A 25973-nucleotide genomic window follows, 5' to 3' on the forward strand; every position below is an offset into this window, starting at 1 on the left:
CAATATTTACGGCAGAGAGCATGAAATATGTCTGCAGGAAATATAGATAAATTCTAAGTTGATCTAACTCTGTGTGTACAACAGCGATTGAAGAATACTCACCTTTTTCTGATTCACACAGCAATGCGCGTTACCCATAATTTCTCACTCCTCTCAGGCCATCCAGTGCAATTTCATATCGACGAAGAGTGAACGAAGAGTTTCACGTTGATGGATCAAGGAACCGTTATATTTTTCTACATTTTTTTTCTATTCAAATAATTTCCTTTGATCATGCACCACTCTGACCGATTTTAAAACCACTTTTATCAATTCTCATATGCACACTCACTTGTATTCAATGATTTAAAATATCGAGTTTAGCTTCCGTTGGTTTTTAATTTTCTTTTTCATTCCTACAATTCCTACAATTCACGGTCAGATATTCAATATTCAAGCGTATTATACACGGACGTAATACATTGGTATAAAATATTACGGCGTAAGCTTTCACGGACGCAATGGTCATGATGAAAATTCCTCGTGTAAAAGATTTCGCGGGTCCGGATAGCGAGTAGCTTACTTGTCGACCGAATTCCAGAATAATCGTCGCGGCTTCGATATTCTCCCGGTCTTCGTTATTTCTCTCCTCCATTCACCTCCACTCACCGCACAATTATACGATCTTGTCGTGAAATTCTCTTTTCTCGTCTCCCGGCACTTTTTTCGCGCGAATAATCGTCCCGCGCCAAAAACAAGGGAACCTCATTTGAACCTTGGTCTTTCAACCGCAGGATATAAAAACGCAGACGAAAATCGCAACGGTTTGCAGTCACCTAAGCCGTTGTCGTGTGCGCGACGCATACACGTCCAGACATTTCTTACGGCGTTCGAGAATAACGCTATGAATAGCAAAAATTGGATAAAGTGGTCATCGTCGAGGATAGTCGGCGGTCAGGGCGAGGCGGCAACGGCCGAATATTTTCGCTCGTGTCGGTGATATCATTACGCGGGATTCTCAAACGAACTTGACCGCCGGCCGAATACGACACAAGACGCACGAAGGGGAAACGAGCGAACGCAACGTGCGAGGAGGGGGGGAAATATATCGCCAAGCTTTAACAATCAACGACACGACGAAACGAATCTCGGCAGCTTCTTTTTTTTATTATTTTTCATTTTTATTTTCACCTCAATTATAAAAAATCATAATTCTCCAACGAAGTTTTCGGTCTCCTTTTCATTCGGCAACCTTTAACCTGACACTTGCGAATATTATGTATACAGTCACTAACGACGATCACTTATGATTGATAACGTCGGCGATAATTTGACTGGAATCTTGTAAGTCCGTGGTGAAGATCACGACGAATACTAATTTGGATATCTTTATTTCTTTTTTTGTTATTACTTTATCGCAGGAGGTTGGTAAAATGAAAATTACTATTTTCTTTCGCAATCGAGTTACGATATGAGAGTCTCGTATCGAACGTGGATCAAATTATTTGTATCGCAAGCTACAACGACGATTCCTTTGATAATGCAAAAATTGAAAATACTGGAATTTGTTTCACGACGCCGGCATGGTGATATATTTAAATTCACAACGTTGCATCGATATTCGATTATAATCATAACATTGAAATATTGGTGAAAATTTGTAACTGCTTTGAAACCAAGCATCGATGTAGCGAAGATTTTGATTGTAAATTCACTATTTTCTATATTGGTGTCAAGAAAAAAAATCTATGCCGCTCAGGGACATAAAAATCTAACACATAGTCGACGTACGTGTATCTCGTAATAAAATTTATAGTAGAGTTACCGATTTTTTGGTTCACCAACCTCTTGGAAGGGGAGACGTCGACGAGGCGCGAAAAGCGAACGGCGAGTGCGAATTTGCGAAGAGTGAATATTAGAGAGCGAGAGTCGCCGGTTCTCCCCGGTAAGAAACGCGGACGCGAAATGAAGCCAGAAGAGTCGAGGCGTTAGGATGTCGAAGAGACGCGACCGACAGTAACGCGAAAGCTCGACGAGATTAGCGACGTGAGAGAGGCTAGCCTAGCTTCTAAGCCACAGCCGTTTAAGCTTTCAGCAAATTGCGCCCCGTGAATAACGATTTTCGACTCTACGGTTTCAACACTTTTACAAGTTCTTCGCGAACAACGGTGCTGCGATATTTTAGCAACTTTGTGACAGATTAATTTCATTTTCCCTCATCGTGATGAATAGCAGTGCGTTGAAGAACGGGAAAAAAAATTGAGACCGGAACTTGTACGAAGAAACCTAAAAATCGATTGCAAAATAAGATTGTGAATGTCATGTTTTACGCTTACGTTGAGGTCTGCGAATTTCATCGTTCAAGTGTCAATTTCTGCACGCAATTAATTGAAATGTGAGTGATTGATTGCTGGTTAAATTCTTTTGAGACTCGGGAAAAAATTTAATGACGTTTCTGTTTCGATTTTTTTTTCAGATCTACGATGAAAAATTGAAAAGGTTTCCGTTGATACAGTCGCACGGTTCGGAAATTTTTCATTTTTCACTATTCATTCTTGTTCCAACTTTTACAATACCTGTAACAACACGACCTTGCAGGAAACTGTTGCATAAATTACGGTGAACTCACTGTTTAGTTTATTCGTGATTCGTATTTCGTATAGTTGATGTTATATCGTCGACATTGAGTAGGAAACGTAGTACGTGAAACTCACTGTCGACAAAGTTTTCTACGTACAAAAATGTGAAAATCTCGATGAGCGTTTAATTCAATAAAACAATCGACAGTATGTTCGGCGTACAGTTTGAAGCAAAAACAAGCAGATTGACGAATATGTTTCGACCATCACGATATTGTAAACTTCCACCATAACAGTCAAACAAATCGATCAGGCATTTGAACGAAGTAAAATATCAAAACAAATTTACAGATTCGAGTTGGATGAAATAGCAAAACGAATATCCGACGAACCACTCCGCTGCAAAAATATCGAACTCATGCATCTTACGTACTAAACATAGCTCTTCGTCTGTACAATCAATCGTAGCCAGATGTAATGTGAATTAAAAAGCGATTCTAACAGTAGATCTAAAATTCGAACTGTAGCGAACAATTGAAAAAAGTACATCGCCGATTTCGACAATCTTCGATCACTTTTCGACGATTTATGGACAGCGGGACTCGCCGGAATTATTGCGACTCGGTAATAAAACTTATTCCTCGCCATTGCGTCACTTTCGACAGTTATTATAGCTCAGCCATCGACTAAGCAACGTCAACGATTATCGCATCATGTGCGCACGTAGGAATCGAAAGATCGTTACATCCACATTGACACGCAACGAGTTCCGCAATCGCTTCGCGTTTTTCCCGCAATAATGTGGCGCGCGCATCTTTGCGGGCCTCACGTTGGGCCCAAAGAGGAGGGGGACTTGTCACGTGGCCCTGAGGCCGTTCGATTGGAAATTGAATCTACGATTCCGATTCATTGTTATTGATTTCGAGTGGCTTGCGGAGATTTTTACCGCATCGCGATGTCCTTCCTGATTTATGGTGATTTCCGGCGATTTGAAGAGATTTTCGTTGGCATCGGTGTTAAACGAAATCAGGACAAATAACTGCATGTCACTTCGAAAGCTTGGAATCCACTTCTTAAACTAGATTTCGACGAACACGTACGATCGCTGACGCGTCCATGAAATGTTGATGAATTTGAGAAATTCGTACGTTTGCTGAAAGACTTGAAATTGCAACGATATCCATGATATCACGCGATTTCAAATAATTCTCGGTGATTTATACCTAAACATTGCATTTGCCTCGATTGATACCTCGTTATTTCGAAGAATACGCTACCGTTACCTTTCATTGATAATTTCCATTTATACTTCTCAAATTTATCTCTGCCACGAATGAATGGGATCTTGAAATTCACGTAAATCCTGCCTACTATTCGTGAACATTCCGTGATTATGACAATTAGCAATCCGGTATTTAGAAGTGTAGGTACGTTGAGACGCGTTTCGTTTGGAAGCCACGTTTCGTTTCGTCTTTCACTTACGCACGGAAGACGTGTTGTAAACATCAAAATACTGCTCGAGGTATGAAGTTTATTGAATCCACTTTTGAAAAATTGCAGACTCGCACTTTTTTCATTCGACGAATGGGGTAAGACGAAATTTCTGTTTCACTTATCATCACTCAGCAGCATTTCGCATAGCAGCAAATTTTTGAAGAAAAATAATCACGGAAAATTAACTTCTGACAATGAATCGAGGCTCTAAACGCGATTTACTCGTGACTCTAAGCAAATTTAACAACACGTGATATATGCCTGTATGACCACGTAACGGTATTCGGTTCAGGGATCGAAGTCACGGGTTATATACAGAAATTTTTTCATCCTGACGATAATTACACAAAGATCTCATTATGCGTCGAAACTGTTTTTCCTGTTTTTCCCCCAAATCGAGGTGATTGTTCAAAATAACTTACATCATCCTGCGTATCGTGTCTTTGAATTTCATGCATATTGGAATCATGTCCCAACAAATCGTCCAGCCTAAAACAACGGTGCTGAAATTGTTCAAGTGCTTTATAACGCATGGCAAGTGTACGAAACCTATCAGAAAGTTCAAGTAACCGTAAAAAAAAATAAGTACCCATAAAAATTGGCAGTGATTGATGACAAATGATTATCTACACGCTCGTGGCTGTCTATCGTAGTCGAGGGTGTGTATAAAAAGCTTCGGCGGGTTGCGTTCGCTTGATCGTGAGATTAGCGAATCTGGCCGTAGTTCAAAAGTGAGTCTATCACGAATAGCTGGTATGTGACTCACCTGAAGTAGGAAACGATGGCCACAGATAAAATACACGGTTGAAGATCACGGTTGGTAAGTATAGACACGTATGAATCATTACGATAATATGCGCGTCACAAAAAAATTGACTGGTAGAAACAAATTTACTTCACCAATCCATTCATACGTTTCTGTGCGAGTTACATCATCATTCCCGACCGAAATTTCTTCGGACAAAATGAACTCATCGGTTGACTTTTATTATCCACTCTACGATTTGCCAAAAATTCTTACGCAGAATTGAAAAGTATGATTATTAAGTAAATTTTACGTACGTTTGTGATGCATAATCATTGGGTGGTTTATGATTGACAATATTTTGACTGTTTTTTGAGAATATTTCGTTTCTCTTAGTGTAAATCCGATAAGCGATTACGATTTCACTGATTCCAAAAATTCAAGAAATTTGATTAAACAGAGTTCGTATTCAAGTGCTTGAATAGATGATTTAGCGGTCTTTGAAGTTCTTTCTGCGACTCACTGCCAGTCGAAATATTCGAATAAAAACCAATGAATCAGTTCAGTTGACAGTAAAATTATTCGGTGACGGAATTCGGTTGAAGGAATTGCAATTGAAGTGGAATCATCAGAGGTCAAGATAGTAACGCTGCTGTAAGCTTTGTGAAAAAAACGTCGATAACGTTTATCACGTAATTCCACTTTACCATAAATTGTAGCGCGTAATAAATATTCAAGTCATTCGAAAGACGCAACCTCTCATACCTTACTGATATTACTTGAATTGAGAATCAAATTCTTAATTACTCATGTCAGCTGGTTACAGATAACTGTCCAACTAAGTAATTCACATTTTTAATCAATCTTACAGAGTGTTTTTGGCTGGTCGTTAAAATTGTTTCAATGAAATTGACTATGATTGACTTTGACGGTAGGTTGATAAAAACGTGTATGATAGCTGATTAAGAAATTGAAAGTTATTCGGAAACAAACTCTTTCTGGCTATTTGATTGGTTACGTCAAACATTGCGTCAAATCAGTTATTAATTCAATGATTTAAATGAATCAGTTTTATACGCAAACGTAACGAATTCATGGCTCATTTGACTTTGAATAAACTGGCACCGAATACCTTGATTCCGTCGTTAATTTTCCTCTCCTCGACGATTATCAGAATGATTTATAAATCATATAACAACCATTATGGGTACCGATTATTCACCACTTACCTTTCTCGCAACTGGTGTTGATCCTCTTCTGGAACACCTGCCGTTTCGACCACGCGAAGGATGAGCTCTTTTCGAGTTCACCGCATCTCGCAAAATTTTTCTCGTTCCATCCGCCATTGTTTTCAAGGTAAGAACAAATTGAAACCAGAAATGGATCGCCGCGCAATTAACGTAATCCTCGCTCCGTGTCACACCGTCGATTGAACTTCGACGCCGAATTGCTTTCTCAACCTTATTTCATTAACAGCGATCACTAAACTGGCAACACTGAATTCCGATCATTTCCGCACTGATCGATTATTTTATTTCCAGACGTAGCAACGCCAAAAATCCGTCTAGTCTCTTGATCAGCACAACGAAGTGCTCCAGAGTTCTTCGAAAAAGTGCAACACGGTGTCTCTTGCTGCAGACTTGATCGGAGATGCAGCCCACGCAAAAGAGATAATTCTGTAAATTTCGCAGCCTCGTTTCGTAGCTCAAATCAGCGAAACGCATCTTCTTATTCCATTTTTCCACCCACCTTCGAACCGGCGCACTGCACCTGCTGCGTCACTGCAGAATTCCTCCGAACTCCAGACGAAACATTCCGGATTTGGTGAAATCTCTTTCGGATGAAAGATAGTGGTGATCATATTTCGTAAACTTATTCTCTAGCGTGTTATTCTTGATTTACGAAGGTTGGTACTGACTTTACAGACGTACAGGTTGCCCCGTCGTATAAATTGCGCGAGAGATATGATTTGTTGGGAACAATTTACTCCAAGAAGAAATCACTTCGTACTGACCAAGCTGACACGGTTTAGAGTTCACGCGAGTTGTGCGGCTTTATAATTGATTAAACAGACTGGTGTGTACAGTGCGGTGCTTGATAACGAGTAAAGTAAGAATTCGAACTAGATACTCCCGGTATCGACGACGCGATACATTCACATGATCAACGTTTTGTTGCTGATCGAGTAGACTAAGACGACAAGAAGTACAAATATGTAGGATTTCAATTTATCAACATGTCTCGATAAGTGACTGAGGAATAAGCCACCATAAGGCAAGAACGTTTTTCAGGTTTTCAAATGACCGAATAGTTGGACAGTAATTGATGAGACTAAACTAGTGATAAGTTTACTCAGGCACGACCTTGCGCAACTCGATCGTTGTACAAATTTGCAAACTCGTTTCGTCTACCCACGTGCAATTTGGCCGTATGATCCGGACCTAATTACACTTCCCTCTCTCATTAATCAGAATTTCACACAGTTCAATTACGTCTTATTATTTAGTTATTTCCTCGTCACTTACGCTCGCGGGTCTTCAGGCACCGATATGCTGCAAAGGGGTTCTTAACTTTGTAACTTATGGCGTCCGGCAAGTGTAGATTGTACGAAATAGGTGCGTGCAAGTATTACAACGCCGACTCACGATCAGCCGTGATTTCCGTGTGATATTATACAATCGCGATTCGGTACTAGTCACTTTATTGATCAACGCTGTGAAGGCGTGTAGAATAAGGCGTTCGTAAATCAACTCCAGTGACATTTACAACCTTGTAGTACACTGTGAATATATAAAGTGTTCTTCCTCTTCGAGCACAACTGTAAGAATGTCTGTAAGTGTGTTTACATTTTGGAATCTTACGCTTCTGATGCGAAGCCCGTAAGGCATTTTTCATTGTGGAACATATAATTTTTAAAAATGCCTCGTGATTAATATTAATATTGATAATGCATATCCGCATTTCAATATTAGACGGTCATTGACTGTCTTACGGGCTTCGCATCAGAAGCGTAAGATTCCAAAATGTAAACACACTTACAGACATTCTTACAGTTGTGCTCGAAGAGGAAGAACACTTTATATATTCACACATACTATCACAGCACAAGAAAACAAATTTGAACTTACTGGTGATGAGAGGAATTAACGACAACAGAGTCAGGGCGGCTAGGTGGTCTAGTGGAGTAAGGCTCCGGTAAAGCATCGCTAGATACCAGGTTCGATTCCTGGCTCCGTCGTTAATTTTTCAAATTCACCAGTTGTTCAAAATTATATGTTCAACTTGTAGTACACTGTCTAAGGGTATGCATAAGGTTGCCTTATGCGTATGTAGTAGTCGATGTCACAACATGGTCAAGATCTCAGAAACCGTCGCTGTACACTACAATCGGAGTAGGTCAGTGTTGCTGATAACAGATATGAGATTCCTGACGGGCTGAACCAAATTCTCGGCCTTAATGATTTTCGATGTTTTGTCTAATGGAAAAATCTACAAAAATCTAGTTTGTTTCAAGAAGTGAAAGTAAAATGTACGATCTGAAAAAATACTTTCTTGTTCAAAAAACATACAGGCTTATGACGATTAAATAAGCGACGAATGAATGTTCGGTAGATCCCAAAAATCGTCTGTCGGACGGGTGTCGGGCGCAAGTTGAAAGGAGTTGTGGAATTGTGATAGTGATTAATTCTCGACTTCTATAGGCTGGAAGTATCTGATCATTTCTATCATTCGCACCAACTAATGGTACTTCAAGGTATCCTAAACGAGATCGTTGATGATCGATAAGACAGATGCCGATATACCGTTAGCCGGTAACCTCAAATGACTTCAGCAGGTGAATTGTGGGTCAGTAACTAATTAGAATGTTTCTTGTTCGAAGTGTTTCTAAACGTTGTAATAAAATCTATCATCGTAATAAAACATGCCAGCGTTGGTTTTATTCGAATCCATCAAACGCATCAAGAAATCACCTCGTTGGGTCCCCATTTTTGACGGCAGCAATTGAAGCGTAGACATCCATTGACGATAGCATGCCACACGACCCCTCTAGGACGACCGCATCTGACATGAACCCATTGTTCGTCGAAATGAGTCGTTAGGGTGGCAGGAGAAGGGTGCTGGACGCCATTCCAATTCATTCTGGCGGCTGGGCCGCTGGCGTTAAATTCAATATTATCCAGATTGTTCATGACGATAACTAATTTTGGAGTGAATTTTTGCTTGTCGGGGTTACTTTTATACAACAACGGGCTGGGTATCGACGGGATCGTGAATCGCGCAAGTTTGTCGGAAGGGGGCGGATAAGAGTGCGACGTTTGTGGCGGAAAAATTATCATACGCTTGGCGCGAGGAGTCGCGAGGAGTTGCGACCATAGGTTACGACAAGCGCGATGGTGGGGGAAACGTGGGACTGGAGGCACGGAGGATCTACTTGAACAAAATCGATACCACGATTACTCTACTTACCATCGTGCACCGACTTACCGAAGTGGGCAGTCTTCATACCGACCGCTCGGCTCACGCGTGCGCACAAACGCAGAGTGACGATCTACAAACGTCATCGCATGGCTACTAGTGGAATATTCCAGAATTTCCGCCCAATCTCTTCGCATGCAACATTATTGTTTTTAGATTTTTATCTGCCAACTCAATACGTCAAGTTCTGCGGAGATGTCGGCTTCAAATTGAAATCCGTTCCATCGCCTATGCGAATTGCTATCGGAATGTCGTTTCGTGTTCCACCTGCAATGGTTACAAAATTGAAATAAGATATGAGTTCGAACGATGCAGACGAAGACGCGAGCTTTTAAGATTTTTACCTACGCTTGGTGATAATATTAGAAAAATATTGGTAATTTTTTCTAAAAAATTTGTTAACGAATTAGTGATAACGAGACGACTAGTCTGTATCGAAATAATTCATACTACCTGACATAGACCGGTGAATGGAAATTCAGACTTTGATTTTGATGTTATGGTTAAAAATGGATAGTAACCATCAACCAATTAATCATAATGATCGGTGCGATCCAAGAAACCTTCGCTCACTAATTTCTACCTGAATATAAATATTTTCATATTGTTTTCACGATATTGGATTCACGTTTTGAGTTTCGAAAATCTAACTTCCGATTCGTGATCAGCGATCCAACAAACTTTTGAGTATGAATTTTCATCATAATCCATATGATTTCAGGTTGTTTGCAATATATTAAATACGCCAAATGTAAATTATACAATTCTGTCTTCAGAATCGCTATCAGCGAACCCAAAAACGTACGCTATCAATCTTCATTTATTCGAAAACACTATCAAAATATCGGTAAATTTATTTTATTTTTGGAAATTTTGTCATTTTCACATGTCTGAACCAATCGAAGCTAAAATGTAATCAGTTCTAAGCTTGGAAAAGTCGTGTCGATTGAGACCAAATCTTTGAGATCCGGTAACTCGAGAACGAGATATCGTCGGAGAAATAAATTGTTCACACGCACACACAATTGTCCATCTGAAAATGGTCGGAGGTGATTCCCTAGATCTCGAAACGTTGAGTCTTAGTGAAATCTCAGCTTTCCATTTTCGGGGTGATTATAATGAATTCCTTTTTTCTCTGAAAACGGAGAAGGAAAGAGTTTGAAAAGAGGGCCAATGAGTTCCGCCCACTGTTGTGCAACTTAGCGAATAACTTCCTTATAATTCATTACGTTCGTGATTTATGAAAATAGCGATGATTTGCAATACCTATTCAAAAACATGCAGATAAGGTATCTGTGTGGTATCGGAACTTTGGCACAGTCTAGTACCTATATCTATGATACGATTGGCCATGATTAGAAATATTATCGACTTGAAAAGCGACTCTCGTTTGTTTCTACTAAATACAGCACTAATCCACGTCAGAACCTTAGCCACACACGCCTGCAAACTTATGGTCACTTTTGCATATTCCAGACGTGAATAGCGCTGGGCAAAACTGAATGTGAAAACTGATAATGAATACTGATCAGAACTGGTCGCTACGCCCCACATATTGTACAAAGCCTTCGGCAGATCTGCCAAGACTTGTAATCAAATATTCAGATACTAGATAAAAACATGTTATTGAAAAGGAAGCCATTAAATGGTTTAAATTCGCAACGATTGCCATAACACGAGTCAGAGTATCTTGGTATGAGAATATTTCAAAATGCGGCGCACTTCCGTAAAAACCTGTCAGTCATCCTGACAAATGTTTACTTCTCCATTCCGTCGAATTGGCGTGTAACCACGACCACTTCCCTGTTTGCCTGTTCGTTTATCGCCGCGAACAACGCAGAACGACGCATGTCGAGGTTCCTGTTTCGTTGACCACTGATACGATACTTTTCTGGGTGATGTCCTGTTGTTTCACGCTTCTGACATGGACTGAAAGTTCATAGAATTAATCCAACTTAAGGTTTCCTCTTAGTGTCGATATCCCTGAAACTCATCACTTGTTGTTGCGAACTCGATAAAGGGAAATATATTTAGCTGAATTACATCGAAAAAAAATTAATTTTATAGATAATTTTGATACAAAATTATTGTCCCGGACATTACCGGGACACGACAGTCAATGACGCCTCTGTTCCGAAGTCAGGTCACCAAGGACCTCTCACGTCACCGTCTCAACGGTTCACGGTATGGAGAGTTTCCACGCCGCGTAGAAGCAGACGCCTCTGATATGCATCCGCGTATCCGCGTATTCAACTACAAATTGACGGACTCCCTTCTCGTTTCTCTGTTGCTTGGAAACCGAAATCTACTCAACCGTCTCGAGCACTTCCGGTCATCACCGTGTATAGAGCTCGACTGGAAAATCTGAAACCCAGCGCGCTACCCTCGGCTCGGTTTGTTTCTGCCGGATTGTAGCGTACGACTCCAGTGGCTGACCCAAGAAACATTTGACTGGCAATTCAGGGTCCGTTACTCTTACGCACGTTCCACACAATTCCACTCAAACCTCGATCTATAGGTACCGCAAAAAAATATTTTTATTTTCTGACTTTAACCAAACACCTCTTCCTTCACATTAACGTGAACGTGGACATAAATATTTATATTTTATTTGTGCCTAATAAGGTTGTCCTTTAATTAGTTGGTGACAATTATGATGTATTCAGGAATAATTATTGTGTCCCGTCCTCCGGACCTTGGATTTTTTTCCCACACTCTAACAGCTACCTTTTACCCTGCGTCCTCTTCTTATCGTCACCTCATTGCCGCAGTTTCCATGCCGCATCGGCAGGATGCTCCCTCTACTCCTGAACTGCAAGTAGCCAGTCCTTCGCATCCTTCCCCCCATATTCTCACTCTCAAATAATCTTTCATTCGGTCAACATATAAATCCACCTCTATTCCCTTTTTCCTCCTTCAAGTCTTCTCATTGCGCTTTCCATATCTTTGACAATACATCGATTATACACGGAAGCATTCGACTCCTCGATGCAAGTTCCTCTCATTTCTTCTTATCCTTCGCAAGGGCGCGTGGTCGACGGGTTGCGAACCCAAAATATGCTGTAATAATATCGCCGGTGGCGCAGTCATCGGTAGCCGTTCGCCATGATCACAATTATCTACCCCGTGACAACTGTATTGAGAATCATTGGAACCAATTATTGAAATAAATCGAAATAAATATCTTCGACGATTCGAAATTACGTGTATGCACCGTGGTATATATACCTTGTTTGTTGTTCCGTTTGTAGTCATTAACGGTAATCAGAATTAGCTGATTAGAAAATAGCAGACAAAAAAATTAGCGTAGACGTCATTCCCAGTTGAAATGCAGCGATTTCTTTATCTGGAGGGTTCAATACTGCAGTAATTAATTCGACCAGGTCCAGTTAAACAGAGATTTCAAGTACAATATGAGACACGATACGATTCACTTCGTTGCACCGAGTCGAGAGTGAGAATTCGGGAAACGACAGACGAACAGCAAACTGTGAGATGGCCAATGAAAAGGAAGGCTGCGCGGCTGATCATCCCTTGAATCAGGCGGAATGATTTCTCCAAGCTTCGACCTGATGATTCATCAAAGAACAAACGGCGAGAGAGCGTTCAACAACAAAACTTACTGCACTTTACAATGTTTCCGCTCTGTGTGCTGACATCGCCGACAAATTCACGGTTTTGCGGTTGAATAGAATTCGCCAAACGTCATCACCGTCCGCTTGCGTTGATAAAATGGTTTTCCTCGTTCACTAAAAGGCACTTTCAATGTACTCAGTAAAATCTACTTCGGCAGTTGAAGAGTATGCGTGATCTAACTAGAAAGTTCAGAGAAACGATCAACGCGAAAAAACGTGCTTAGTTTAGTTGAGAGGCGAAAGGTTACTTTTATTTCATAAAAAGAAATCTCCTTTGTATCCAAGGGTGCACAACTCGGTTCTCTTTTGACATTGGATCGCAATAGAGCCGAAGTTTCACGGCACGCGAATGGACGTCATGTCGTGGCATCGTCGAGCCCTGCTGATGATAATAACATTACTATCTGGTTGTCTCGTTTTGGCTGACGGTGGTTTTGAAGTCGGAGGTGAGTGACAATAAACCGGCACTCGGAGAAAAAGTGATACGATAAATCTAAGGAAGCAAATGATGCTTTTATGCGAATTTTCAAGTCGTGATTCCCGCATTACGGGCGTTGGTTTCATGCTTTATTCGAACATCCCAACAAGGATGAAAAATTCCCATCGAGCCATTTTCTGAAACATTCTAACAACCACGCTACAAACTTGTTGAAAATGTTCATAAGAAGATAAGAAATAATCCGAATTTTTGCACAAAGCAGAAAATTTTTCGAAAATAACACTTTTCACAACTATTGATACGATTGGAACTGAATGTTTCCTCAGGCGACCAGAAAAACACTTGTGTTAGAATAATCAATGGTTCGAGATTTTCTCCAAGAATTCATCAGACATATATAATCAATATTAAGTGCGTAATTATAAAATACAAATGATAAATTTCAACCGTTACGCATCAAACTTCACCTTCAAATAATCCACCGAGAGCTAAGATTTACAACGTTTCACCAGAATTCCGGAAAACATTACCATTCGGAAAGTTCCGAAACGCGGTAAACGTTGGCACACGCGAGTCCTGAACACTCAGATAATGCTAATAGTGCGCTACTTTGTTTTGCAAACATGAGAAGTTACAGAAATTTATAGTTGAGAATAGGTGAAACAGACATCGAGGTCTGAGAAATGTTCCTGGATTAAATCGTACGACTCTTACAATTAAATGGTCGACCGAACATCCAAATTAATCACGTGTTGTTGATCCCTTAAGACGAATCCCTGAGACGAATGACGAGGTGAATATCATCCTGCCCCACTAATTTAAGATTAGCGATGCTGTGAGAATCCACAAGGATCCTGACCAGCAGATAATCATCTTTGACCGATGTTGAGTACGAACACGGCTTTTAGCCGTCTTTCAGGCGCTACGGGTCAGATATCAGCCAGAGATTAGCACGTAACAGAACGAACGGTAGTAACGATCACGCTTGTATTGCCCTAGCGCCAGATGCGCAGGATATTTCTCTCGAGTGAAATAATGTACAGTGGAGCCACAGAGCGCAATTGGCAGCGAAAGAGTAACAGGGATATTTCGCTTGAAATAAGTATTCACATTGACAACAATATAATACAGTTTGATGTGCGACAAGGGCGGAAAGTAGGCGATGCATGAACAAGTGGCGTTTGCGGCACGAGTCGAGGGCAAGTGATCCGAATGATCTTGAGAACTTCGTATTTTTAACGAGCATCTTCCGAATATCGAACAGCATTTTTTCATTCTTTGAGAGACATTTTCATTACTTCGGACGAATCGGAAAGCAAATAAATCAACGTATTAGACAGAAATTGTTCCTTGTACTTTATAACAGGAAAATAGAATCCTATTTATTGAACTCAACGTCGGAGTTAAAATCCTTATTGTTAGTCATGAAATTATTTACTGTTAAATTGTAGACTCTTGAGTCAATCTTCGTGTATTTTGTAAAGGTATATCGTATATCGTACATCCACTTTTGGGTCAACCTTTGTACGTGTTACACGCGTTTATCGTAAATTTTTCATTACGTGAATGTTGTACATCGGCCACTTTCAAACCACAAATGATTCTCTTGCTGCTCTACCTTTGTTAAGTGTTACTGTGAATAATCGTCAACGACTAGCGTCGTTACACGCCAGACAAATATATAACAGTCGGATTTTGACAACAATTCGCAGGTACATATACATATACAATAAACTTGTATATTCCGTCCAATTCTTCTTTCTATACCCCTGGAAATTCAGATTCTCCCTTCTATGGGTCCCCAATCGTACCTCCCTGTGAGTATAGTCTGATTGTTATTCGTTTATTATTATTTATTAGCCGATTGAGCTCAATTATTATTTGGTTTTGTCAATTTCGATAATTAACTGGCGCCCTCTGCAATAATTTATTCTGAGCCTCGACGGGAACTGACCCAGGTTGCGTCGAGTGGGAGCGATTGAGAAGTAAACAACGATTGAACCAAAATTTATCGGATTAAGTTCGATAGTTAACACAAAAGCAAAGGAAGTAAGTCACTTTTGTCTTGACTTATAACTCTGTGAGTTTGAATCAGTGAATATTTACTGTTGTGTATTTTCTGGTAGGGCCGGAATAAGGACGGGTTGAGAAATAAAATGTACACCGGACGTAATTGTTCAATATGTTTCATCTATTCATGTTAGAGGTAACCATAAACGTTCAGGGGGTTTGTACGGGTCCAGTGCCAAGGTTGAACTGACTGTTGATGTATTAATTTCTCCCTCGCCAGCTTATTACCAATATTAGTTTGATATGTACGCTTACATTGCTTTACAGTAGTGATCGCTTTTGAGTATATCACAACATTTACTGATTCCCGATTATGAGTATACCGCTGTCAAAGACCAATGCATATACGAGTACACCGACTCGGTGACTTCTCACTAATTTTTTACTGATTTCCAGTCTGTGTACACTGAATTCTTTGGTGGTGAATTTATAATTGAGAATCAGTGAAACATCATTGATTTAAATTCAGAGGGTAGAAAAATGGTCAAGTTCTCATCCTATAGTTTTCTACGCCGCGTTTTATTTCTTGTGGAAAACGATTCATAACGCAAAGAAGGCGTGCTCGTTTGCGATGATGTCTTTTTCAATCCAGAGTCGTGACCAATTAAAAATGAACAAACGTGATATTTATTTAAATGTTTTGAAATTCATATCGCGAACATAATCACGTGAATGTAAGATGAATATTAAAAATTTGATAATTAGGTCTTACCAACTATAAACAAAGGTTTAAAGAAAAATCCAAAAAGTAAAAATTTCCGAGGGTCAGCCGCCAAAATATCAGTTAGTATGCGCAACCTTACAAAATCATTGTAATTTTTCCATATTTTTCGGCCAGGTCGAATAACGTGGGAATTCAGAGATGTTTTGGCGCATCCAGGGGAGCCAGCAGCTCTAACATGCGACCTGTCGGGATCTTTCGCTAACTTTGGGTGGCGAAAAATCGTCGGGACGCCGACAAGCGAAGAGAACTTGAGGAAACTCACCAAAATTTGGCGCTTCAACGAGACGTATTCAAGAATAGGTCTATATTTTGAAAACGTCTTGAAAGAAGACGACGGAATTTACTTATGCTGGAAAAATCACAAATACTTGACTGTACGTCGTCGTGGACTTCTTGTCGATCCCGTGGTATCGATATTCCAGACTTCGGTCGCTGCTTTGGATGCAAGTAGGATTTGTGTGAAATGGAATTTTCTAGGAGGTAGAATGAGTGGGTATTCGGCGCTTGGCGTACAAATCCAGAAAAACGGTTCACTCGAATGGCATCGAAAGTACAAAACGACGACTAGCACCTCCAGTGGTGTCTTTGTTGCAACAGCGTGTAATCCAGACACAGCCTACTGGTTTAAATTTACTCTGACATCCGGACCAAGCATTGATATACATTTTTTTTCGAGGTGGATAAAGACTTCTGAGAAAGGTATAAGTATAGCAGATTTTGTGTTATTGTAAACCTATACTCTGGGGTAAACTGCTCTCAGAAGCTGTGCTTATTTTTTGCATACTAAGTCGTATTAAAGATTTCCTGTTGTTCCGTAAAAAAAAAACAACGACTAAAGCGAGTAAAAGTAATTGTTAGGCATGGGAAAAGAATATGGTGAGACCAGTGATTTTTTTGAATGAAAAAGTAGTACTTGATTCGGGAAATAACAGTGATGAGTTGAAAAAATTGCATTGTTGTATGAAACGCCGCATATTTCAAACAGCTAAGAAATACGCACCTCGAGTCGTTGATTTCTCCGAAGAGATGAATTTAGTGAATCTGGCATATTCTTTCTACGGGAATAATATAGAAGATGTCCAGTAAATATGTATAAAAATAAATGAAATATTTATTTCTTCTCACTTTATTTGGTTAAATATGTGCAAACCCATTTTGTATTTATTTGAGGTGATTCGCTTAGAATGAGTCTTTCTGCAGATCCTGTATACGTACCACTCGTTTGGGTTAAGGAAACGTCTGTCGATTCAATAACGATTGAATGGTCGAAGCCACCGAGGGAGATTGAAAGTATTTTCAACTTTTATCGAGTGTGGATGTACAAGACAGGCATCAGTGACGTAAAACAGTTAAAGCAGCTATCGTCGATGAAAGACAATTATTTGAAATTCGAGTTTCTGACAACTTTGGTCTCTTACAAATTTCAGTTGGATGTGTGCTTCGGAAATGACTGTGATCCACAACTTTACCCCTCTATCTGGTTGGAAGATGTCGTGCCGAAAGACAGAGGTATTGATACTACATTAACGGATATGCATTTGTGAGGCAAGACGTGATGAATCTTGGAATTTCCAGACCCGAAATTCACCCCGAATGTTTCGGTAATCGAAACGGGTGTCGCTTCAATAACGATTGCGTGGAATGCACCGCCGACGGACTTGCAAGACCGCGTTTATTACTATAAATTAGCGTTGAGCACTGAAAACTTGACCAACAAATCACTGTACGTGAACAAAACCGAGAATTCCCACACATTCGAAGATCTTCTGCTGAACAAAACTCATCGATTCAAAGTAGCAGCCTGCAGCGATTACAAAACGCAATGCGGTAATTGGAGCGAGGAAAAAGAAGCTTTTACGTACATCACAAGTATGGGTAATATGGAGAATTGATAGAATTTATGTGGAAATATGAATAAAATTCGACCTCACTCGCTTCCTTTGAAATTTGCCAATCATCGAGGTATTTCTGTAACTAAACCTGCAAAATGAATAACATTTTTTCTATCTTTCGCTCATCCTAAGCTGCCTAGTTCCAATCGCAAATCGTTTATATCTGTGCGGAACGATAATTGCATTTTTCAGCGAATCCTCTGCTCGAAGTCGGGGTGTATGAGAAAACGTATTCGTACGATGTGATACACGTATCATAGATTTAATAACGTCATTGCATTTCCAGATTCCAGAAGTGGGATACAAGATGAAACATGGCTGATTACGGGAGCAATTGCTACTCTACTTGTCATCGTCGTTGTAACGATAGCGGCTTGGAACTTTCGCAGAAAGGTACTTATACCCTGATGAATTCAATCTTGGCCTTCGTGCCACGGTAAACGGACCGATTAATCGACATGGGACATGTTGTTGCACAGGCGTTGAAACGAAAGTTGATCAAAGCCAGACTAGAGTACTTCAATTTCGGGGCCCCGATTCCTCTGGATCCAGAATTGGCTGTGAGCGATCAGGCCGAGTTACTGCCGTACAACAGAAAATGGGAATTCCCGCGGGATCTCTTGAAACTTGGTAACGCGCTACTTTATTTCTTCTCCGGTAGTGAATAGTAATAATCCGTTTCGACGAATCCTATCGAGATGGGCACCATTCAGCTTCCGATAATGAGATGGGCCGAATGAGTATGTCGAAAAGTATTTTTTGTATTCAATTCACATGACAAGGCCAATTATATCGTATCTGCCAGAAATCGTTTTATTCAGCGAATTACACTTTTTGCCAGAAGATTGGCGAACCGATTGCGGCCGCGAGTAAAATGTCTACTCTGTAAACTTCGCCGGGTCAAGGCGGTCGATGTTGCGAATTATACCATAAGCAAATTAGCATCTTGTCGTGAATATCTAGGATTTGACGAGTTGAATGAGTCAAAGAATAAGTGTTGAGAATCAGTAATCGCACCTCGAACTTTCCGCCTGTTGGATCCTCTCACATCACGTGTTCAATCGGCATTCGGGCACCTGGATTATCTTCAGTCCTCTCTGTTAATCGATAGAGTTTGATTCACTCTTACGATTAGCGGATCTTCAGATTTAGATTCACGTATCAACTTTTTGTATTTTGCCACCTCACGGGAACGTTTCTCAAGAACGGACCACCGTCGCAGGATTATCTCGATTTCATTACGAGTGACGGTAGCTCATTGCTGCATAGTGAAAATGTTATTTAGGTATATGCCAATATTACAGACCAATGAACGTTATTCGATCCTTGTGTCAAATCACGGGATAAATGTAAAAGCGGAGTTAATATAATTTATCCGTTCTCATTTTTTGCGTACAAGCTTCCAATAGCGGAATTGCCACACTTGAATGAAGCTTATTTCCTTGTGTACAATACCCAAGAGCACTTGAAATTGGGCTCGATCCTTAACACCAAACACAATAAGTCCTGTGATCATGGGTGAGAATCGGTTTATAAGCTTGTCAAATTCCTGAGTGAATAAACAAATATTTACCAATTATCGCACGTAAATTGCTTGCGATATTTACAAAACCTATGGATTACTTTCAGCGTCCTGGTGAGGAATTTTCATTGCTCTTCGCATTCCGTGTTACATTAATCACTGATATTGCTCGAAGAAATTCGCGCCCAACATTTATTGATAAAACATACAACTGCACGATCCTTGGCATGTCAGAATATGGCGTGTAGCCGTCTGTATTTTCATCTTCAGATGCACTGCATTAACAATTGAGTTCAACACTGTAGAAAAAATGTGATGTGGACTTCCATAGAATATTTTCGGCATCAACCTAACAATATCTGAGCTCCAAATTCGTAATCGATGACAAAAATTGTTCTATAGTAGTCCACAGCGGACACTATTGGTCAACTTTAACATTGCTAATTTATTGCAGCAAATAAAATGCGGGATTATTTTTTTGACTCACACAACAACGCGACTTATTCGAAAAATCGAGGTCATATTACGTCCGGTTACGTCCTTTATCCATCTATTGCCTCACATTTCGTAGACGACTATATTCCAGAAGTCTTCAACTTTTATGACGTTGTCAGTGCGTTGATACATTTATCGATCAGTTTACCACCGAAAGGGATTAAAACTAATCGAAATCCGACCATTGACTGACTTAGAGAGAAAATCAAAACTTGGGTGGGGTGCCACGAACCCAGGCGTGGGAAGTTTAATGTCTCGAAAAATCGAGTATGGCCTCCGAGAATTAAGTATGAATAGGCTCTACTGTTTCATTCAAAAGTTGGGGAAATTCTAGAAAATTACTGATTGGAAAACCACCGGCAATGTTATTTGCGCCAGCGATAGTGAATACAACCTTTTCAATATATAACAGGAACAAATCTGATCAAATTCGAACATCCGATACTGGAACATAGGAAATTTCAGAAGAGATTTTTTGTTTGCAGTGTTCAATACTAATAAAGTCAGTCTTTGATCCGATTCACACGTTCATATGCTAATATTGCTAACTGACTAGATCCCCGTAAGTTTTTTAAACAATATAAAAATGTTCTGTATTAAAATATAATTAAAGTGTGTAAATGTAATTGTAGATGTACATCAGCTGTTACATCGTAGTTACAAAAATCTGTTTTCATCAAATCTGAAAATCACTATAATTCGTGAAATTCTATCCATGTGATCTGAGGAGATCTCCAAGAGATTTTTACGGCTAACACAATAGACAGAAAAATATCAGTAGTAAGTCAGGGGACACTTTTTTTCCTGACTTCAATTCATCGAGTTGATGTTTTTGCAAAAAAGTTTCAGGTCATTTCGCCATGCTTATGCGATTCAGACTCTTTTTGCAAAACGCAACATGCTCCATTGAAGTTTTTCCAAGTATACCTAATCGGTGGTTCGCATGCATGCTGTTAACCTTTCAGACGAAGTATTAGGAAGCGGTGCATTCGGCGTAGTGAGGAAGGCACAGGCAAAGACGATCTGCCCACGCGAAACAGTGACGACAGTTGCGGTCAAGACGGTCCGACCGACGGCCAACCTGAACTGCATGAAGGCCCTTCTTCGCGAACTCAGGATTCTCGTTTACTTGGGTCAACATCTGAACATTGTCAACCTTCTCGGCGCGTGCACAAAAAACATTGATTTGGGTGAGTCGATTCGCGTAATTTAAATTAAGTTCGTTCTCACACCATACGGCGTCATGGATACTGACACTCACGTATTCCGTTGGATGTCGATAGGCGAACTCTTGGTCATCGTCGAATACTGCCGATACGGGAATTTACACGACTACTTGGTACGACGCAGAGTCAACTTCATCGATCAATTGAACGATTCCGGAGAAAAAATATGCGTTTTGGCCTCCCGTGAAGACGCTATCAATGTCGATGACGTTGGGTAAGTCGCCCTGGCCTCCAATACTGACACGAATGTTGGTTACCTTCGGCCCATCTTTGTCACATCTCTGTGTACTTTCTTATCCCATCTTATTATGCTGGTATTGAAAGGACCCGTCGGATGATAGTCAAAACTAGAGTTTCAATTACTTGTGGTCGATTGATGTCACGAAAAGTATTGTAACTTGTCATAAGCTGATCAAGTTAGCACGCTGCAACCAATTCGCCGTTGATCTCCGAGAATTGGCCATCACCATCGGAAGTACCACGCTCATGTGAATGGAATTTGCGAAAACAAGCGTATTAATTCTTGATCTAAACTGTCCATTATTTTTATTGTGTTATGCTTGCAGTACAAACACGGACAGACGTTCCGATGGCAATACGACAATAGTTAACTGCTCGAATAACGTTACTTCCAAGACTACGGATGCGAGAGTGGACGACTGTTTCCCAAGTGTCAGTTTAACGGAACTCAACGCACCGTTGAAGTATCCAGGTGATCGGACGGATTTCAACTCAAGGCCGACGTGCACGCACGACTTGGTGTGTTGGGCTTGGCAGGTTTCTTGTGGCATGCAGTATCTCGGTGCGAAAAAGGTAGGAAGATACTCGCAAGTTTAATCTTCTTGCGTCAGTAATTCCCAATACTGACACAGCTTACTCGTGGTCTTTTTCGCTAGTCTTCTTCGGACACAAAATCAGTGATGTTAGTCGGCGTGTAGAATGGAGTTGAAACTGAATCGCGTTTCAGATCATACACGGTGACTTGGCAACCAGAAATATACTTCTCGCCGATGACAACGTGGTAAAGATCTGTGACTTTGGTTTGTCAAAGTCTCTTCGGGAAGAAGAGAATCAGAAGAGCACGGAGAATGGTCCTCTCCCCGTCAAGTGGATGGCCATCGAGTCGCTCAGGGATCGAGTGTTTTCTACCAAATCGGACGTCTGGTCTTTCGGTGTCGTTTTGTGGGAACTGTTTTCTTTGGCGAGAACTCCTTATCCCCTGATAAGACCTGAGGATATGTGCCGAAAACTAGCCGAAGGTTATCGTATGGAGAAACCGCCGTACGCGCCGAAAAGCATGTGAGTGGCAAGCGTCGATTTCACCCGAATCATCAACGAACGAACTCTTCAACACGTAGAGATGTTTTGAACCACCTTTTCTCACCTCCATTCTAGTTACCAAATGATGCTTCGTTGCTGGAATGCGGAGCCGTCGGAACGACCGTCGTTCGAAAAGCTGACGGTCAATATAGCCGTGCTGATTGAAGAGCACGTGAAAACGGTATGCTCAATATTTTGCAAAAGATTGATCATTCTCACGTATTCAACCGTGACTTAGACGCGGTCCATGAAATCACTGATTCAACTTCAGTCGCTCGTGAAATTTGCAAGTACATCATCCATCACCTGCATACATTGTAGAGATCAATATACATATATATGTATGTATTAGGATGTTTCGCGTTCAAATAATATTCGATTCACCTACGGACGTATGCAAAAAATGCTTGCTGCTGGTCTGAAGAGAAGCCGCAAAGAGGCTGAGTACTATGGTTCCCGTTTCAGGGTGTGCAAATACAATTATTTTCAAAAAATGAAGAATATATATTAGCAAATCTTTGACACGTATTATACATTTCGAATTTTAGGAAGAAATGTCTTACCGCATTTTTTGCGACCCTTGTATACCACCATTTCTCAGTTATGCGCTTCAGATAATATTTTCGGGCTGTAATATACTTTTTTTGTGCAATAGAAAAAGTTAATACGTGTTAAAGGTTTGCTAATATCTGCTTTTCACTTACTCTGAAGAATCATTTCCACACACCTTAATCAAAACTTGTGCTACTGTACTCATTTAAAGTTTCTTTTCTGATCAAAAGCAAGCATCATTTCTATGCGGCTGTAGCAAAGTTGGAAATTTTTGAAATGTGAAACATCCTAACATGTACATATAAAACAGTAATATGTGCATTACAGAATGATTTTGTTTTTACGTTGCATGACATTTCGCCGGGACGTTGACATGAAAACACATTTCAGTTTTACCTGGAGTTGGGCAATCCGTACACCAAGATTTACGCTGATATCTGGAAACGCGAGAGAGAGACTGCGATAAGCGCGGAAGAATCGGGCACCATCGGAGAAGATTTACAATGAAATGAGTACGATCCACCTATCGGATGTCGATTTATGGTTACTTGCCCGGGCATATCACGATGCTCAGCGCGCAAAGATAAAATTCTGTCGAAGCGACAGTTGCGCGTAACAATGCACTCGATACACGGAGCTTACTTTTAATATTTGCAAACTGTTTTGATATTTCACTCACTCGTTTTTTTTTAAGCTGCAAGTTTCTTCTTTATTCAGTAGGTTCAGTAGTTACCAAATGTAAGTCTAGTTTTTAGAAATACACCGTAAAGAAGCACATCAGACAAATCACGTGATACATGGTGAATGACATGATTTTCATTAGGAGAGTTTACAAAAGTGAGCCACGAATTGGTATTGTGTACAATGAAAAATATTGGAACAATCACGATGACAAAGTTTGTTAGCAATGAAAAAAGACATACAAAAAGCAAACATCTCTTAATTATCATTTCGATAGAACGATCTTCGAATCGCAGTCGATTTACTTGAAATGAACGTGGATTTTCCTTCTCTTGGTTAAGCTTGTATAGACAGGAACTGAGCCTTTGTAGTAAAAGAGTGTCGCATTCAACTTTCGTTGATCTTGATGATTCGGGATGTGGACGCGAATCGAACTACTTGCTAAAGTCTTTTCTGATAGAATGTCGTTAAAACAATGGACGATAATCAGGGGCTTGTTAATTAATTTGACTCGAATTTCAAATAAAATACAAGGCCAAAGGGCTTATTCAAAATAAATGGATCAGAACACAGTAACAAAAGTTAGTTCAGAATACATGATCAGAAACAAAAGTCAAAGGTAGTTATTTTGAAATGCATCAATTGACAACAGACAAAGTTGGTAATTACCGGTATAAAATTATTTCATTTACGCACTTTGAGTTTCCAAGTAAGAAATGCTTCACTAAGAGGTCAAGATTTAGAACTTTTCTTGGAAGAAGATTCGAAATAAGGATTCATAGTATCTCGAAGAGTTGATCAACTGTTGCACAAGAAGATTTTTCCGAACTATTCTGGTAGATAGATCTCTTCGAAGAGACTCATTCTATTTGGGCACAATGTTCCTATTGGCGTTTGGTTTGTGATTTAAAGAATCTACCGACTCACTGATTGGCTCTGCTCAATTTCAAGGAAGTTGGGCCAACTAGGAAATTGCACAAGTGTAAAAGAAATATTTTGGTCCTCTGTATTCCTGCCTCGTGGGCCTGGGAATAGTGGATCAGTATCGCCCAACCCAACTCTGCGATGAAATCTGAGCTAACTTTGTTTTCCGGAGTTTTGACTCCTTCGCTCTTACGTAATAATAAATTTCTAACTAAATCCCAAATTGAGCCTATAAGCATATCCATGAACTAGAGTATCGATCAAGGATTTTATTCCTTCGACAAGGTTGCGCCTCATGTTCCGAGGAGTTTGAAGAAATTGTATACCTTTCCCCAAGCTTCTTCTAAAGATTTTCTAATCACGTCTTTGTCACTAAGCAAATTCATGGATAATTCATGATTATTTGAGATTTGAGCTGTAACTTCTCTTCCTATACCATTTAACACGGCTGGTCTCTCTACTGGAAACATATTTTCCGGATAACTTTGCTGAATCTTGATTTGAATAAATTTCACCTGTTGCGAGATTTTCTAGTATTACGCTTCTTCACGACTTCTTAGTATTAGTTTATATTTCATCCGGTGCTATTGCTGGTACTAAAATCCGACATGTTCTGTACCAAGCGTTATTAAAATTAAACTTCGTTGATGGAAATACATTGCATTCGATTTGATTTCCCGATTTCACTAAAATATGCGTTCTCGATAACATGAATACTGTTTCGTTGCCTCTATAAACTGGAAGTTCTTGAAAACATTCATTTATTTCCCTTGTTCCGACATCTACCGGTACGCATTCCGCTGTACGTACTAATAAAACCTGGTTTTTCGCATAATAATTTAATTAATAATTCGCATTGTTGTAACATGGCATCGTTATATGAAGCAATGATTTGATTTTCAACCTGTCTTTCAACATACAATAATTTAGAATCAACGCACATGAAGATGTCCATATTTCTGACTGCCTTGGTAGAAAACTGAGTATTTGTCAAAATTACATTTGTCCGTTTGAATGACATTTCAATATCTATTTCCTTCTTCTCCGTCAATACAGTTTTCTGTCGTACATTCACATCGTTTGTCAGATCTAACAATGATTTCGTTTTTCTGTAAGTTTACTATAGCTTCATAATCTTGTATTGTGATAAAAATTTGTCCGTATGCTACTAAGTTGTTATAGTTTCGAAAACAAAACGCCTCAATGTCGTTGAATTTTGT

At 40.0% G+C, this 25973-nt stretch overlaps 2 protein-coding genes across 4 annotated transcripts in view; one reads left to right on the forward strand and one right to left on the reverse strand.

The window, feature by feature from the left end:
- The window catches only part of Sarm (sterile alpha and armadillo motif), a 184499-nt gene extending 178176 nt beyond the window's left edge, over positions 1–6323 (reverse strand). The window contains exon 1 of one of the 3 annotated variants that reach the window (XR_006883628.2): positions 6027–6323. Coding sequence is in view for 2 of the 3 variants with exons in the window: in XM_046629748.2 (XP_046485704.1) it covers positions 6027–6143 (117 nt within the window). In the remaining variant the exon portion in view is untranslated. Of the gene's footprint in view, positions 1–102; positions 244–6026 lie in introns of those variants that run through there. The other 2 variants (XM_046629748.2, XM_046629757.2) reach the window with 2 other exon arrangements.
- Positions 6324–17325: 11002 nt separating this feature from the next.
- LOC124220606 (platelet-derived growth factor receptor alpha-like) lies at positions 17326–25839 on the forward strand. The gene is made up of 10 exons (XM_069136134.1): positions 17326–17650; positions 17717–18016; positions 18320–18426; positions 18513–18663; positions 21016–21240; positions 21334–21490; positions 21843–22089; positions 22244–22575; positions 22672–22777; positions 23539–25839. Exons 1-10 carry the CDS (start codon positions 17326–17328, stop codon positions 23653–23655), a joined length of 2067 nt encoding a protein of 688 aa, XP_068992235.1. The 3' UTR covers positions 23656–25839.
- The last annotated feature ends 134 nt before the right edge of the window (positions 25840–25973 follow it).

The sequence above is a fragment of the Neodiprion pinetum genome, chromosome 5 (genome assembly GCF_021155775.2).
Source record: "Neodiprion pinetum isolate iyNeoPine1 chromosome 5, iyNeoPine1.2, whole genome shotgun sequence".
Classification (NCBI taxonomy): domain Eukaryota; kingdom Metazoa; phylum Arthropoda; class Insecta; order Hymenoptera; family Diprionidae; genus Neodiprion; species Neodiprion pinetum.

Coding starts and splice junctions, on each gene's coding strand:
- LOC124220606 (XM_069136134.1), top strand. CDS start 17,326: ATGAGTCTTTCTGCAGATCCTGTATACGTACCACTCGTTTGGGTTAAG. Junction 17,651..17,716: donor TGTCGTGCCGAAAGACAGAG/GTATTGATACTA, acceptor TGGAATTTCCAG/ACCCGAAATTCACCCCGAAT. Junction 18,427..18,512: donor CTTGGAACTTTCGCAGAAAG/GTACTTATACCC, acceptor GTTGTTGCACAG/GCGTTGAAACGAAAGTTGAT.